The 13,754-nt window shown below is 44.2% G+C and overlaps 1 protein-coding gene across 1 annotated transcript in view; it reads right to left on the bottom strand.

Moving 5' to 3' along the window:
- CRYL1 (crystallin lambda 1) overlaps positions 1–13,754 on the bottom strand; it is a 171,771-nt gene that overhangs the window by 138,723 nt on the left and 19,294 nt on the right. Inside the window, 1 exon segment of the mRNA XM_040340537.1 lies at positions 9,921–10,108. Coding sequence (XP_040196471.1) covers positions 9,921–9,961 — 41 coding nt within the window. The 5' untranslated portion in view covers positions 9,962–10,108.

Genomic DNA, 13,754 nt, shown 5'->3' with positions numbered 1-13,754 from the left:
TCAAGCATACTCTGGATAAAGATAGCAATATGTTAGCCTAAACTTTTTTTTATCTTGGCAATATTTTACATCCTGTTAAATCAATGTGTTGGTACGGCAATGCTAGTGCTATTTGCTAAATACAATTACCGTATTTATCTGCCTATAGCGCGCACCGGCGTATAGCGCGCACCCCTAATCTAGAAGGAAAATTCCTGAAAAAAAAAAAAAAAATGAATTACTTACAGTTTTGGTGTCTTGCCCGGCGTCCATCGGTGGCCTTGTTCGGTCCGGCGTCTGTTTGCGGCCGTGCGCGGGGTCCGTCCAGCCTTCCTCGCGTCGTCCGTCCAGGTGTCCGTCTGCGGCTTTCGTCTGCGGCTTCCTCGCGGGGTCCGTCCAGTCCTCCATCCGCACGTTGCCTGGGGTTGCGGCAGTGTTCATTTTTTAAATCAGACGCCGAGCCGAATTTCCTGTTTGTTCGGCTTCTCTCGCCTCCTTTGGCGTGGCTGCGGGCGTAGCCGAGTGCGCAGTACACTCGGATCGGCTAGGCTCTAGGCCGATAAATACAGTATTTACACATACTGTACTTTCAAAAGAGGATGCATGTAATATTTAATAGCATTTAATAAGTACGTCAGCTTTAACCTCCCTGGCGGTATGATTATGTCTGGAATTTTGTACCAAAAGCGGTACAATTTTTTGCATGGAAATTTGGCCATATGCATTATAGGCCTGCAATTCTAAAATAATTACTTACTTAAACCTGACCAAACAAGACTCTAGTCGACATCCCAGATGTGATAAACTTGAAACACAAAATCATGAATTATAATCTAATAAATAATATCATTTTATTCACTAATGTAATGAAAAATAATGAAATTGGTCAAACAAAGAAATTCAATAAACATCCTGAGTGTGATACATTTTGAATATATATATTTTTATTTGTTTTAAAAAAAAAAAAGCAGATACACGTTAAGGGCATTCACCATAATCACATCTTGTTATACCGTCAACCAATACATCAGCCACTTAAATTAACAAGCAAGCGAAAAAGAAAAGAAAAACCGAGAGGAGACCCCCCGATATAAGTTTCTGTTTGGGCTTACCCCTCTCGGGGGTCTCTACCCTTCTGGTTGTCTTCTGGGTTTCCCAACATTGGCTACCCCTCAACCTGCATCGACTACCAACTATCTAATCCCTCCTAATTCCCACTTAATTACCCCTACCCCAAAAAAAAAAAAAAAATAAATAAATTTTGAAGCATGGAACTGGACAAAGTCCGACGTCGCAATCAGGACAATAGTACCTCGTTTCTTTTCGGACTTTCTTTCATTTGCCATCTCTCTTTGAACAGCAAACCACGCACATCGTGGTAGGTGCTGCCTTTTTTGCGGTTGGCGGTATGTAGTCCATAAAATTACGACCTGTCAGGCGTTCTGGGTTGACAACGCCAACAGCACGTCGTCCGGGTCTGTTCGCAGCTACTGATGGCGTCTGGTGGTTGACAAAAATAAAGATAAAGTCAGAATGAACAAGAGGTATGTCACTCTTTTCTCTATAAAGGATATAATAATTCCAAAGGCATTGGTTCCAGAAGATGCCTATAAAACTTCCTATAATATTTTTTTTGCTGTTAACGCATAGCCGGGTAAAATGTCATTGCCTGATCGGCTCTGTCGACACCTCCCATTGTGTCGTTATAGTCGATCACGACTTGCGGCTTCAGCACATCTTTCCCATGTTTTGTATGGACCATGGCAGTGGAGGTATTGTGCACGGTACTCATGAGAAACACGTCCTTGTCTCGCCATCGCATTGCCATCATCTTACCCTTCTGAAAGGCAACCATTTCTCTGGTTTTTATTTTTTTCTTGCCAAACATAGATGGCATGTCACGTCGGTTAGTCCTAACGGTACCATACGCATCAGTTTTTTTTTGTAGCAAAACCTCATACAGTTCTGGAGACGTGTAGAAATTGTCCGTTGTCACACAATATCCTTGGTTCAGCAATGGCTCCAGCTGTGTAAGGACAGATGATGTGGCCATCCCATAGCCGCTGTACCTGGGGATGAACTTGGTGCCTTTACCGGTGTAAATGACCGAATTCCAGATGTATCCGGTGGATGACTCGCAGAGCATGTAGAATTTGATGCCAAACCGCGCTCTTTTGGATGCAATAAACTGTATCCAGCTGAGGCGTCCCTTGTAGGCCTTCAGACTTTCATCCACACCGACGTCCCTTTCTGGCACGTAGGCCTGCTGGAAATTGGTCACAATCATTTGGCATACCTCCTAGATTTTTTTTAGTTTGGGCGCAGGATGTGTGGCCTCATCAAACTCTTCATTGTTAGTGAAGCGAAAAACAGTATTCGGACATCACGGTGCCAAAAAACGGAGTGGCCAGTAACCTATTTGTGGTCCAGAACCATTTCTGGAGTGGTGTCCCCACCACCCCCTGAAGAATGATGAGTCCGAGAAACTGCCAGATGTCCTCTTTATTTACCATTTCTGGAAAACCTGGCATGCAGCGTAGCAGATTGCTGCTCTTGGTAGCGATTGGTCTCTGTGACAATTTTTTAAATTACCTCCTCAGTGAGAAAAAATTGCAAGTATGCCAGAGGGTTGTCACTCTCAACATCTACCTTCATCCCAGGTGATCCAGTGAATCGGAATCTCGGGGGCGCTACCTGGTCCGTATCGCTGTCTATAGGGCACCAAGTCAGCACATCACTTGGGTCAGGTGCAGGATCATCGCCATTATCACTTTCCAGATCAGTGTCAGTGTCAGATGACAAATCTCCACACGACTCACTATTGCTCTGTTCTTCAAGCACCTCCTTGTCGCTGCCGCTGTCGCTCAACTGATCCAAACGCGCCTTTGTAGCGAAGTGACGCTTTTTTGATGCTTTTTCCCCCAAAAAAAATTGGGGCACAAATGACAGGCAAGGGGCACTGTATCAGATCCTAAGGTGATACATTGTAATCTGAGAGGGTTACACTGTATCACCTCCTTTTATGTGTTTGTATTTTACTTTACATTTGAATTTCCCTCCCAGTTCTGCTCCCATGCATCACTGCTGCTGCAGGGAACGGAACGGCTGTGATCTCACTGGCGATCACAGCAATGGGATATCATCGCTGGATCGCCAGGAGAAGGTAAAGGAACGCCGCTGCAGGCTCTGCAAAGCTACCCCGAGCGTGACTCTGGGTTACCGATACTAGCAGAAAAAAAAAAACCCTGAGTCACGCTCGGGAACACCGCCAAGTAGGTTAAAGTAATTTTTGGTATCAGTGTCCAGTGGGAAAGGTTAGTAAATGTATTCTGGCACAGAGGACTTCTTAAGACCCCTTTCACACTGAGGGCGTTTTGTAGGCGCTATAGCGTTAAAAATAGCGCCTTTAACAGCTGCTCTATTCACTCCAGTGTGAAAGCCAGAGGGCTTTGCTTTCACACTGGAGTGGAGCGGTGCGCTGGCAGAAAAAGTGCTGCCAGCAGCTTCTTTGGAGTGAATTAGCAGCGGTGAACTCACAGCTGCAAATGCGCTCCTGCCCATTAAAAATCAATGGGCAGCTCTGCCGTACCGCCGGCAATACGCCGCTGTAGCGGCGGATTGCGGGCGGTTTTAACCCTTTCTCGGCCACTAGCGGGGGGTTAAAAGCACACTGCTAGCGGCCGAAATGAAATGCGCTGCAAATCTGATGGTAAAATAGCGACGTTTTACCGCTATTTTAAAGCCGATGCTATGGGCGGCACCAGTGTGAAAAAGGTCTGATAGGAAGGCTGCATTGCTGACCTACTTTTGAAAGTAAATAAATATATATACGCTGCACTTTCCAAAGTCATACACTATACAAGTGTAAAAAGAAACATAAAAACCTCCAATAGTGAAAAAAAACTTTTGGATGCTATTCACATGCACAGAAGCACTTTTTTCTGCATCAGTGGGTCACTGATAATCTATACAGGCTCATAAAAGTGGGAATTGTACTTCTTTGCACAGTAGCACTTTATATTAATTAGCATCATTGTTTGTTTTTATATACACATCTTTTATATATTTATTTTTTATATTTAATATATGTTAATTTCTTGCACTATTGTCACTTTCCACTGTTAGGAAAGATGTTTTTTTCACTATTGGAGTTTTTTACGTTTCTTTTTACACTGGTATAGTGTATGACTTTGGAAAGCGCAGCGTATATACCGCATTTTGGATTAGTGGAGGCTCACAGGACTCTTTATTTTAGCTACTTTTGAAAGTGTTTTCTGGCTGCTATGTTGATGCACAGGTTTCAGTCCTTGAAGTCACTGGCATTTAAAACGATATGCAGATCAGAAAAGCTGTAGAAGAGCGAGACTTCTATATCAAGAAATTAAAGTATTCAAGCCATAAAGCAAAACGACAATCAAGCAACTAACATGTTCAGTTGCAGCATTGTTTTTTTAAAGGGGTTGTAAAGGAAAAAAAATGTTTTCCATAAATAGCTTCCTCTACCTTAGTGCAGTCCTCCTTCACTTACCTCATCCTTCCATTTTGCTTTTAAATGTCCTTATTTCCTCTGAGAAATCCTCACTTCCTGTTCTGTCTGTAACTCACCACCGTAATGCAAGGCTTTCTTCCTGGTGTGGAGAAAGCCTCTTGAGGGGGCGAGCAGGAGTGTCAGGACGCCCACTAACACACAGCTCCTTTCTCTATCTGCAAAGTAGAGAGTGTCCTGACTTGCCTGCTCGCCCCCTCCCTACTCAAGAGGCTTTCTCCACACCAGGAAGAAAGCCTTGCATTACTGTGTGGAGTTACAGACAGAAGAACAGGAAGTGAGGATTTCTCAGAAGAAATAACGACATTTAAAACCATAATTGAAGGATGAGGTAAGTGAAGGAGGACTGCACTAAGGTAAAGAAAACTATTTAGGGGGAAAAAAATCCTTTACAACCCCTTTAATGAAAGGTTTCCATCAAAATAAATGTGTGGGAAGTTAAAAATAAACATAGTACATACTAACCTAGATGCCTGCAGCATCGGATTGAATCGGCTGTCCTCCGCCAGCTCTAAACACCCAGAACTGAATGATCAAAGATCAGTTCTCGGGTCCTCTCTGAGCACAGAATGGTGGCCGTCAGTCACTGCTCTGTACCCCCCAGTTCTCACTTCGAGCTGAGAAGGAGTGAGAGGTAAGCATTTTGAGAGACAGCCAGCTGCTGGTCAGGCATCTTGGCAGATCCCGACAATATTGTCGGGATCCTTGCAGAGCCTGGATCAGCTATGCTGACACCGGGTTTTAAACTGCTGTCGGCTGAATCTGGGTCACAGGACTGCAGAACTAAAAACTTTGGCCATACTTCTTCTTTAAGGCCAATGCACACTTAGGAATTTTTGGCAAAATTAAATGCATGTTAGGATCAGTGTTGTTACAGACAATGACACAGACTGTATGAGGAAAATGCAGAGCTGTGAAATGTGACAATTACTATAATGGCACATACATCACCATCATGCATTTTGCGTGTACTCTCTCTCGCTAAAACAAACTCTTTAAAAACTTTGTACCTGCAAGATTGCAAAGGAATACTTACCTCTTCTGCTGCCCATGCCACAGAACACCGAGTACTCCCCAACTGAAGTATCTTCGGAAACCAACATGCCCAGAAGTGTTGCACTCTTAAGTATCATGCTGTGCTCATTGGTTCCTCTTGCGAACCCCCACAACACTACAGGACACAGTAGTGACATGAAGATCAGTAGCAGAAACCATCCAGTGCTCCGCGTAATACAGCCTCAACCAGGACTGAGAAGCTGCATAATCAGAGCACAGCAGCACACTGAACAGGTAGGTCATCGCTTTATCATCATGTCCTATACAAGACACAACTGACTGCGACAAGGGAAGAAAAAGAGACCCGACTGGCTAAAACAGCGGAGCCTTTATCCGCCAGACTGAATTCTGCTGTGCAGAGAACAACATATATAATCACAGTGTTCTCCCGGTAGGGGTGGCTTCCCCCACCCCCCTCCCCCTGCCGGGTGAACACAGTGGGGTTTATTTACTAAATTTGGAGAATGCAAAATTAGGCTAATTTCAGCTTTAAATCACAGTTTGTTCAAATAAAGTAGAAGTTCCAACACTAAAATCTGTAAATCTCCAGGCATCTACGATCCAAGATGAACCTATCTAGCCCTGTAAAGAAGAAATCGCTATACATACCTTTTCGCTCCGGTCCCTCGCTGAGCTGTCAGCGGCGGCTTTGCCATGTAGGCGTGTGGAGAGGAGGCAGCCAATGACGGAAGCCCCTTAGTAACTCTATGGGTGACGTCACTTCCCATTCATTTCCCAGGCGTTGTTGGCTGTCTCCCCTGCAGAGCTTCTGCCACTGCAGACTGGACTGGAGCGGCTTCAAAAAAGGTATGTATGTATGTATGTATGTATTTTTCTTTACAGGCCTAGATAGGTTAGTCTTAGATCATGGATGCCTGTAGATTTAGAGATTTTAGTGTTATGCCGCATACACACGTTGGGAATTTCCGACAACAGACGTTCGATGGGAGCTTTAGGTCGGAACTTCCGCCCGTGTGTAGGCCATATCGGACGTTTTCTGTCGGAAATTTCCGACAACAAAAATTTGAGAGCTGGTTCTCAAATTTTTCGACGACAAAATCCGTTCTCGTAAATTCTGATCGTGTGTAGACAATTCCAACGCACAAAATTCCACACATGAATAAGTACGAGACGGAAGCGTTTGGTCTGGTAAAACTAGCATTCCTAATGGAGATAGCACATTCGTCACTCTGTAACGGACTGAAAAGCATGAGGCTGAAAAGCGCGAATCGTCTCTCACCAAACTTCTACCAACACGACTGGTATTGAACTTCTCTTTTCTAGTGCCATCGTACTTGTTGTACGTCACCGCGTTCGGAATTTCAGACAGTTGTGTGACCGTGAGTATGCAAGACAAGTTTGAGCCAACATCCGTCGGAAATGTATCCACTTTTTTTTGTCGAAATGTCCGATCGTCTGTACGTGGCATTAGGGTGAACTTCTACTTTAAAGCGGGAGTTCACCCAAAAATCAACTTTCTGCAGTTAGATCCAGCATACTGCTGACATCTGCAGTATGCTGGTCTTTTTTTTTTTTTTGGTACTTATCGTTTTAGCCGTATTTCTTCTATTGCTCCGAGCAGGGATTACTTCCTGGTATAGGCGTTTCCGAAGACAAGCAAGTTGATTGACAGCCTTCGATAGCGCGTCACGGCTTCCGAAAATCCACACAAGTGACACTCGGCAATTTACGGCGCCTGCGCAGTCAGCTCTACACGGCAGGCGCAGGCGCCGTAAACAGCCAAGTGTCACATCGGCTGTTTTCGGAAGCCGTGACGCGCTATCGAAGGTCGTCAATCAACTTGCTTGCCTTCAGGAACGCCCATTCCCCGCATGATTCCCCGCTCGGAGCGATAGAAGAAATACTGCTAAAACGATCAGTACCAAAATAAAAAAAAATAAAAAAGACCAGCATACTGCAGATGTCAGCAGTATGCTGGATCTAACTGCAGAAAGTAAATTTTTGGGTGAACTCCCGCTTTAAGCTTTGGCAATGACCGATTGGTCTCTATACAGAAGTGATCCTGATTTTGCACTCTCCAACTTTAGTAACTAAACTCTACTGCTTTAGAATAAACCCCCAATGGCTCCGTGGGAGGGATTCCCTCAACACCGACTGTGGTTGCAGAAAAGGAAATCATTCCGTCTATGCCAGACTTTACTTATGCTAGCTCTATGAAAAATATATTTTTTTTGTTTCAATTGTCTGGAGGTTTATTTTAAATAACTGTGCAGTAATCTGCAGGAATCGTCTTTCAGTGACCTGATATCAGTAAAGATTAAATCAAAACTGTTTGCTCTATGTCAGTGCACATACTCATTGATGTTTCCCTGTCTTTTTTTTTTTTTTTTTTATAAAACTATCCAGCCATAAAATATAGATTTTTCATTGGATTTATCATATAGAGACATTCAGGGACATGCTGAGCTACACAAAACTAGAGGGAGGATTTCCTCACCTCAGCACAATCAGACATGTAACCATGCTAAGGGTTATCAAGGGTCATCTCTATTTCCTGTTTTTGGAGGGGACGGAAACCATTTTCGGCAATGCACACATTTTTCCAAGACTGGGAAGTTCTATATGAAAATTATTTTTGTCTCAAATGAGAGCTAAACAATTTTGCTCAGTCTTATGCGAACACAACCACAGCAGTCCAAATTTGGCAATTTTTAATTGCACACAACTTGTCCCATGCATGGTTCTTCCAATTCTTGAATCACTTGGGTCTCATGCACAGTGCTCCAGCTCTTCTAAATGCATTTCTCCTGGTAAGGTAAAGGCAGCGTCAAAGGTGCGCCTAAAGCAGCGTTCTTGCAATTGTTTTTAGAGGCTGTTATTCTTGTCAAATGATTGGTCATTTATTCATTTAGTTGGCCAATTTCAATTTATAAAAGACAGATTAAATTTCGTAAAATTCCTACCTGGAGTGACAGTCCCATCACTGTGTGGTTTGTCTGATGCCACTCAGCTTTTACTTGTACAAAGTTCTGTCCAGTTTTGCATCCTAAGATCCGCTGTTCACCCATGGGGTGAGCAGCACAGATCCCCAGTGGACACAAGGCCCATGGACTATGGGCAAGCAAAGGCTGCTAGGCACAGCAAAGTGCAATGTAAGAAATAATGGAAACGCAGATGATTTGTTCCACAACTATTTATTTATAGGTCCTTCAGTTTACAGTTCATATAAAAAGATTATAGTAATGTGACCATGCATAATGTGTAACCATAAAATGTCCATCCACAAATGAAAGCCTCCACAAGGGGATTAGGCTCCTTTAACTGCGGCAAAACAGCCGTCCGTGTGAAAAGCATGTTAATGTTCTGTGAAATTCAAGTCTCCAGGCACTGCAATTAGCTGCATTTGTACATTGCGATTACATCCATTTACGTGCGGTTACATGCGGCCGCGTTAGTCATTCCCATAGCAACCCTTGTGGTTATGTGCATATAGCTGTGATAAATCGCACTTGGACTTATTCAATTCTATTTTTTCTATTTGCACCAAACCGCATGTAACGAAATCGCAGCTAAACGCTGTGTGTGAACAGGGGGCATAGGACCGATGCTGCATCTGTCCCCCCGCCGCCTCTTCACTGAGAACCGAGTCATGAACACCGCTGATGGCTCGGTTCTCTCACCTCCCCGAGCAGAGAGCTGCTGCTGCCTGTCGGAATCTCTCCTGCTCTGCTACTCCACGCTCATTGGAGCACTGAGCTGTGGAGGGGTGGGGAGCTGCTGTCTAAGCGGGGAGCTGAGAGGCTGAGATTGCCATCAGTCCAGGCAGCTGGCGGATCCAGACATCCAGAGTCGGGATGACGCGGTGCCTGGACTGATCCTGGTGATGTCAGTGGAGAGCGGACTTTAGACCGCTCGCCGCTGAAAACGGGTCACAGGAATTGCACTCATGTGACCCAGAGGAGAAGCCGAGCCTAAAAAGCTCAGGTTGGACTTCCCCTTTAAAGATGAATTTATCCTTTTAGCTTTGACCATAAAACCTGGAAGCCGACTGGCAGTTTAGTAAATCCCCCTCCCCCGGTGTCCTGGCTCTGACATGCTGCCCGCTTATGATTTATCTTCTCTGCGCTGGAAAAGTATCACAAAGACTGAACCTTTGTTGAACTGAATAAAACATTGGCACATGTCCACAACTCCTGACTTTACTGCAGTTGTGGCACCACAAGTCCCAGCATGTACTTTTTCCGCATTTCATAATGGACGCTTGTAAATCCAGAAAAAGCTATTAAGCCACAACTCATGTTTCCCATAGGCTATGCATAACTGCTATATAAAACATTAAACTATAAGATTTGCTGAAGCATGCACAAAAAACATTTACCTGCCAATAATCACAATATAGCCTTCATTGGGGTCAGTCATTTTCAGTGGCAGGGTTTTGACTAGCAGTGCAGACTGCAGGAAGGATCCAGACTATCAGCAGACTTTCACAACCGCACTATTTACTTTCTGCCGTCAGGAAGTCTCGTGTAATCCTCTTCCTTATTGGCTGCTCTGGAAAGCTCCAGCCTGAAACATAAGAAGACAGTGATTGGCTAGTGAAAATCTCTCCAACTCCCTGCCCTCATTTCATACAAATCTGTCATGGCTAAGCCAGAGTTTGACATTCTAACACAACTCTAAAAAATACATATCTGTGGTATCGATTATTGTTCTGAGTGATACAGCAACACATTTACCAGCAGCAGAAGAGAGATCCGGTCCGTCAGACCTAATCAATGCAGGTTATAATAATCTGATCCAGCAGATAGCAGCGATATCTTGTCAATAAAGCAGCGCTTATGTAACTGGTAGCTTGCTTTTATATCGCTTGAGGACGGGTTTTTGTAAGAAAAAAAGATCTGTGCAAAGTTCATGAGAAGACAAATATCACGCGGATGGAATGGGTCAGCTCCAAAGCTTTGGGGTGGGATAAGTCAGCCATTAAAGATGCTCTTTGGGGAAAAAGCTGCATATAGAAAGAGTGCGATAAGTCAGAGAACATTAAATACGATTTTACTGACAGGGGGCCTTTAGTAGCATGGTCCCTTGACACATGCAAGTCTTCGGTAAGGCTCCATTCACACCTGAGCGACAAAACACCTGAAGCGCGACGCTCAGATACGCTGGAGGGGAGAAATAACATTAATCTCTATGGAGATGGTTCACATCTCCACACCGAAACGCCGAAACGCCAATCGCGTGAAGCTCAAACAAGTCCCGGACCCTTTTTTGTCGCGCGTATTCAGGCGGCTTTGGCGTTCGGCATAGCCGACAATGACCTGTAAAAAACATTGGGTTAAAAACGCAGCGTTTTGTCGCGGCAAATCGCGGTACAAAACGCCGCAATTTGTTGCGGCAAATCGCGATACAAAACGCCGCGCTATGGTGTGAATGCAGCCTAAGAGTGCTTAGAGTTATCTGGTCTCTCTTGGCTTGCTGCGGGTCTGACATTGATCCCTACTGATGAAATCCATAGTTTGTATAGGCCAGAGCTGCATTATGCTGATGGCATAGCTCCCAACTGTCCCTGATTTCGAGGTAATGTACCTCTTTAAAACAAATGCACAATTTATCTATCAAAAAAGTGTTTCCCAGGGCTAAACTTTTCAATTTCTAAATTACTGCATTTTTTTTTATTAAACAGCCACTACATAGAAATAGTTGTAAAAAAAAAAAAGCACAATTATTTTGGACAATTCTCCTTTAAGGGGGTGTGGCAGGGGATGTGCCCTATACCTACATATATTTGCTAATACGGGGAAAGGCCAATAAGACATGCTAGGTATCTAAAATTTAGTCCACTGACCTTCCTTCTCTACACATCCCCTTCCTATGGTTACACATTTCTCACATCTGTGGAACAGACCTTTAATACCATCTGCGTAGAAGTATGTAGATTTGGAGGAAAACCAGCTATCAAGTTCAGTAATGGCTGCCTCCTCATTGTGGAAATGTCTACCCCGTAAATGTTTCTTCAGATTTGGGAAGGAAGAAGTCTGAAGGTGCCGGGTAAGGTGGATGGGGCAGAGATTCCTAGCCACAATCACAAACAAAAGTGACAGTTGGTACAGGTCCAAATGCTTTGTGCACACTCCACTCATTGCGGTTTTTGGAAAGGTGTCAGTTACCTGGGAACCCAACGTGAAGCCACGTATGTAAGATGTTATGTAATATATTGTAAACCGACCCCCTACTAAATGTTCACCTCCTTAGCTAAGAAACTAATAATCACACGTCTATCTTCAAGCACTAGACTAGCTGCTCAACTTTCACCACCACACTTGGTTCTGTGGCAGATGAGGGATGACCTTCCCTTGGGTCATCCTGTACATTTGTGCCACCACACTTGGTTCTGTGGCAGATGAGGGAGGACCTTCCCTTGGGTCATCCTGTACATTTGTGCCACCACACTTGGTTCTGTGGCAGATGAGGGATGACCTTCCCTTGGGTCATCCTGTACATTTGTGCCACCACACTTGGTTCTGTGGCAGATGAGGGAGGACCTTCCCTTGGGTCATCCTGTACATTTGTGCCACCACACTTGGTTCTGTGGCAGATGAGGGAGGACCTTCCCTTGGGTCATCCTGTACATTTGTGCCACCACACTTGGTTCTGTGGCAGATGAGGGATGACCTTCCCTTGGGTCATCCTGTATATTTGTGCGACCACACTTGAATTTTCTCTTCCATCGTTTGACAGTCTCATATGATGGACAACCCTCTCCATACACAGCTGACATCTCTTCGTGGATTATTTGGGCAGATTTCCCTTGAAGAAGATGGAGGAACCTAATCACTGCTCAGTATTCAACTTTGTCCAGTATGACACCTACTCCATTTCTCTTGGCTCCAACTATATTTAACCACTTCCTTACTGGGCACATATACCCCTTCCTGACCAGGTTAAATTTCAGCTTGTGGCACTGCGTCACTTTAACTGACAATTGCGCGGTCGTGCGACGTGGCTCCCAAACAAAATTGGCGTCTTTTTTTCCCCACAAATAGAGCTTTCTTTTGATGGTATTTGATCGCGTCTGCGGTTTTTATTTTTTGCGCTATAAACAAAAATAGAGTGACAATTTTGAAAAAAAAAACAATATTTTTTACTTGTTGCTATAATAAATAGCCCAATTTTTTTTTAAAAACCTTTTTTTTCTCAGTCTAGGCAATACGTATTCTTCTACATATTTAAAAAAAAAAAAAAAAAAAAAACACACAAGAAGCGTCTGGTTTGCGCAAAAGTTATTGCGCTTACAAAATAGGGGACAGAATTATTATTATTTTTTTATTTATTTTTTTTACTACTAATGGCGGCGATCAGCATTTTTTTCGTGACTGCGACATTATGGCGGACACATCGGACAATTTTGACACATTTTTGGCGCCATTCACATTTATACAACGATCAGTGCTATAAATATGCACTAATTACTGTATAAATGTGACTGGCATTGAAGGGGTTAACACTAGGGGGTGAGGAAGGGGTTAAATGTGTACCCTAAATTGTGTTCTAACTGTAGGTGGAGGGGGGGTGACTGATCTATGTCCCTATGTACAAGGGACACAGATCGGTCTCCTCTGTCCCCTGACAGGACATGGATCTCTGTGTTTACACACAGAGCTCCACGTCTTGTCCCTGTAGCCGCCGATCCCGAGTCCCTGGCGGACATCACGGCCGCCAGGCACTCGCATCGGCATCTGAGCGATGCGGCGAGCATGCCGCCGTCGGACGCGCGCGCAGGCCATCTTTTTACGGCCTGTTAGAGATTCAGAACCACCCCGCGGCCGTATAAAGTCGTACGGCCGTCAGGTAGTGGTTAACCACGACCTAGAAAAACATTGCCATGCATATTAGTAAGATTGCCACCTATAAACCTGCAAGATTTCAGATCCCCAGCACATCTAGATCATGGAGAGGGTAAGAACTTATTGGCCTCACGGTATAGGTGTCTCATTCCCATCTCAAAAAGTTGGGACGTATGCCGACAGTGTCAGGAAGCATGCAATCTATGGGAGTCAGAGAAAGCATTTCTACATATCATAAATTAATGGGGGGGTCCTATGCTTTGTACTCACTATCCCTTTAATCTGACTTTCCCAGGTGTTTAATCGACTCATGACATGTAAATAAATTAATCCTATACCAAGGGTTTCCCGATTCAAATCCCGATTTG

This window comes from Rana temporaria, chromosome 2, assembly GCF_905171775.1.
Source record: "Rana temporaria chromosome 2, aRanTem1.1, whole genome shotgun sequence".
In the NCBI taxonomy this organism is placed as follows: Eukaryota; Metazoa; Chordata; class Amphibia; order Anura; family Ranidae; genus Rana; species Rana temporaria.
This window is presented reverse-complemented; position numbering and strand designations above follow the sequence as displayed.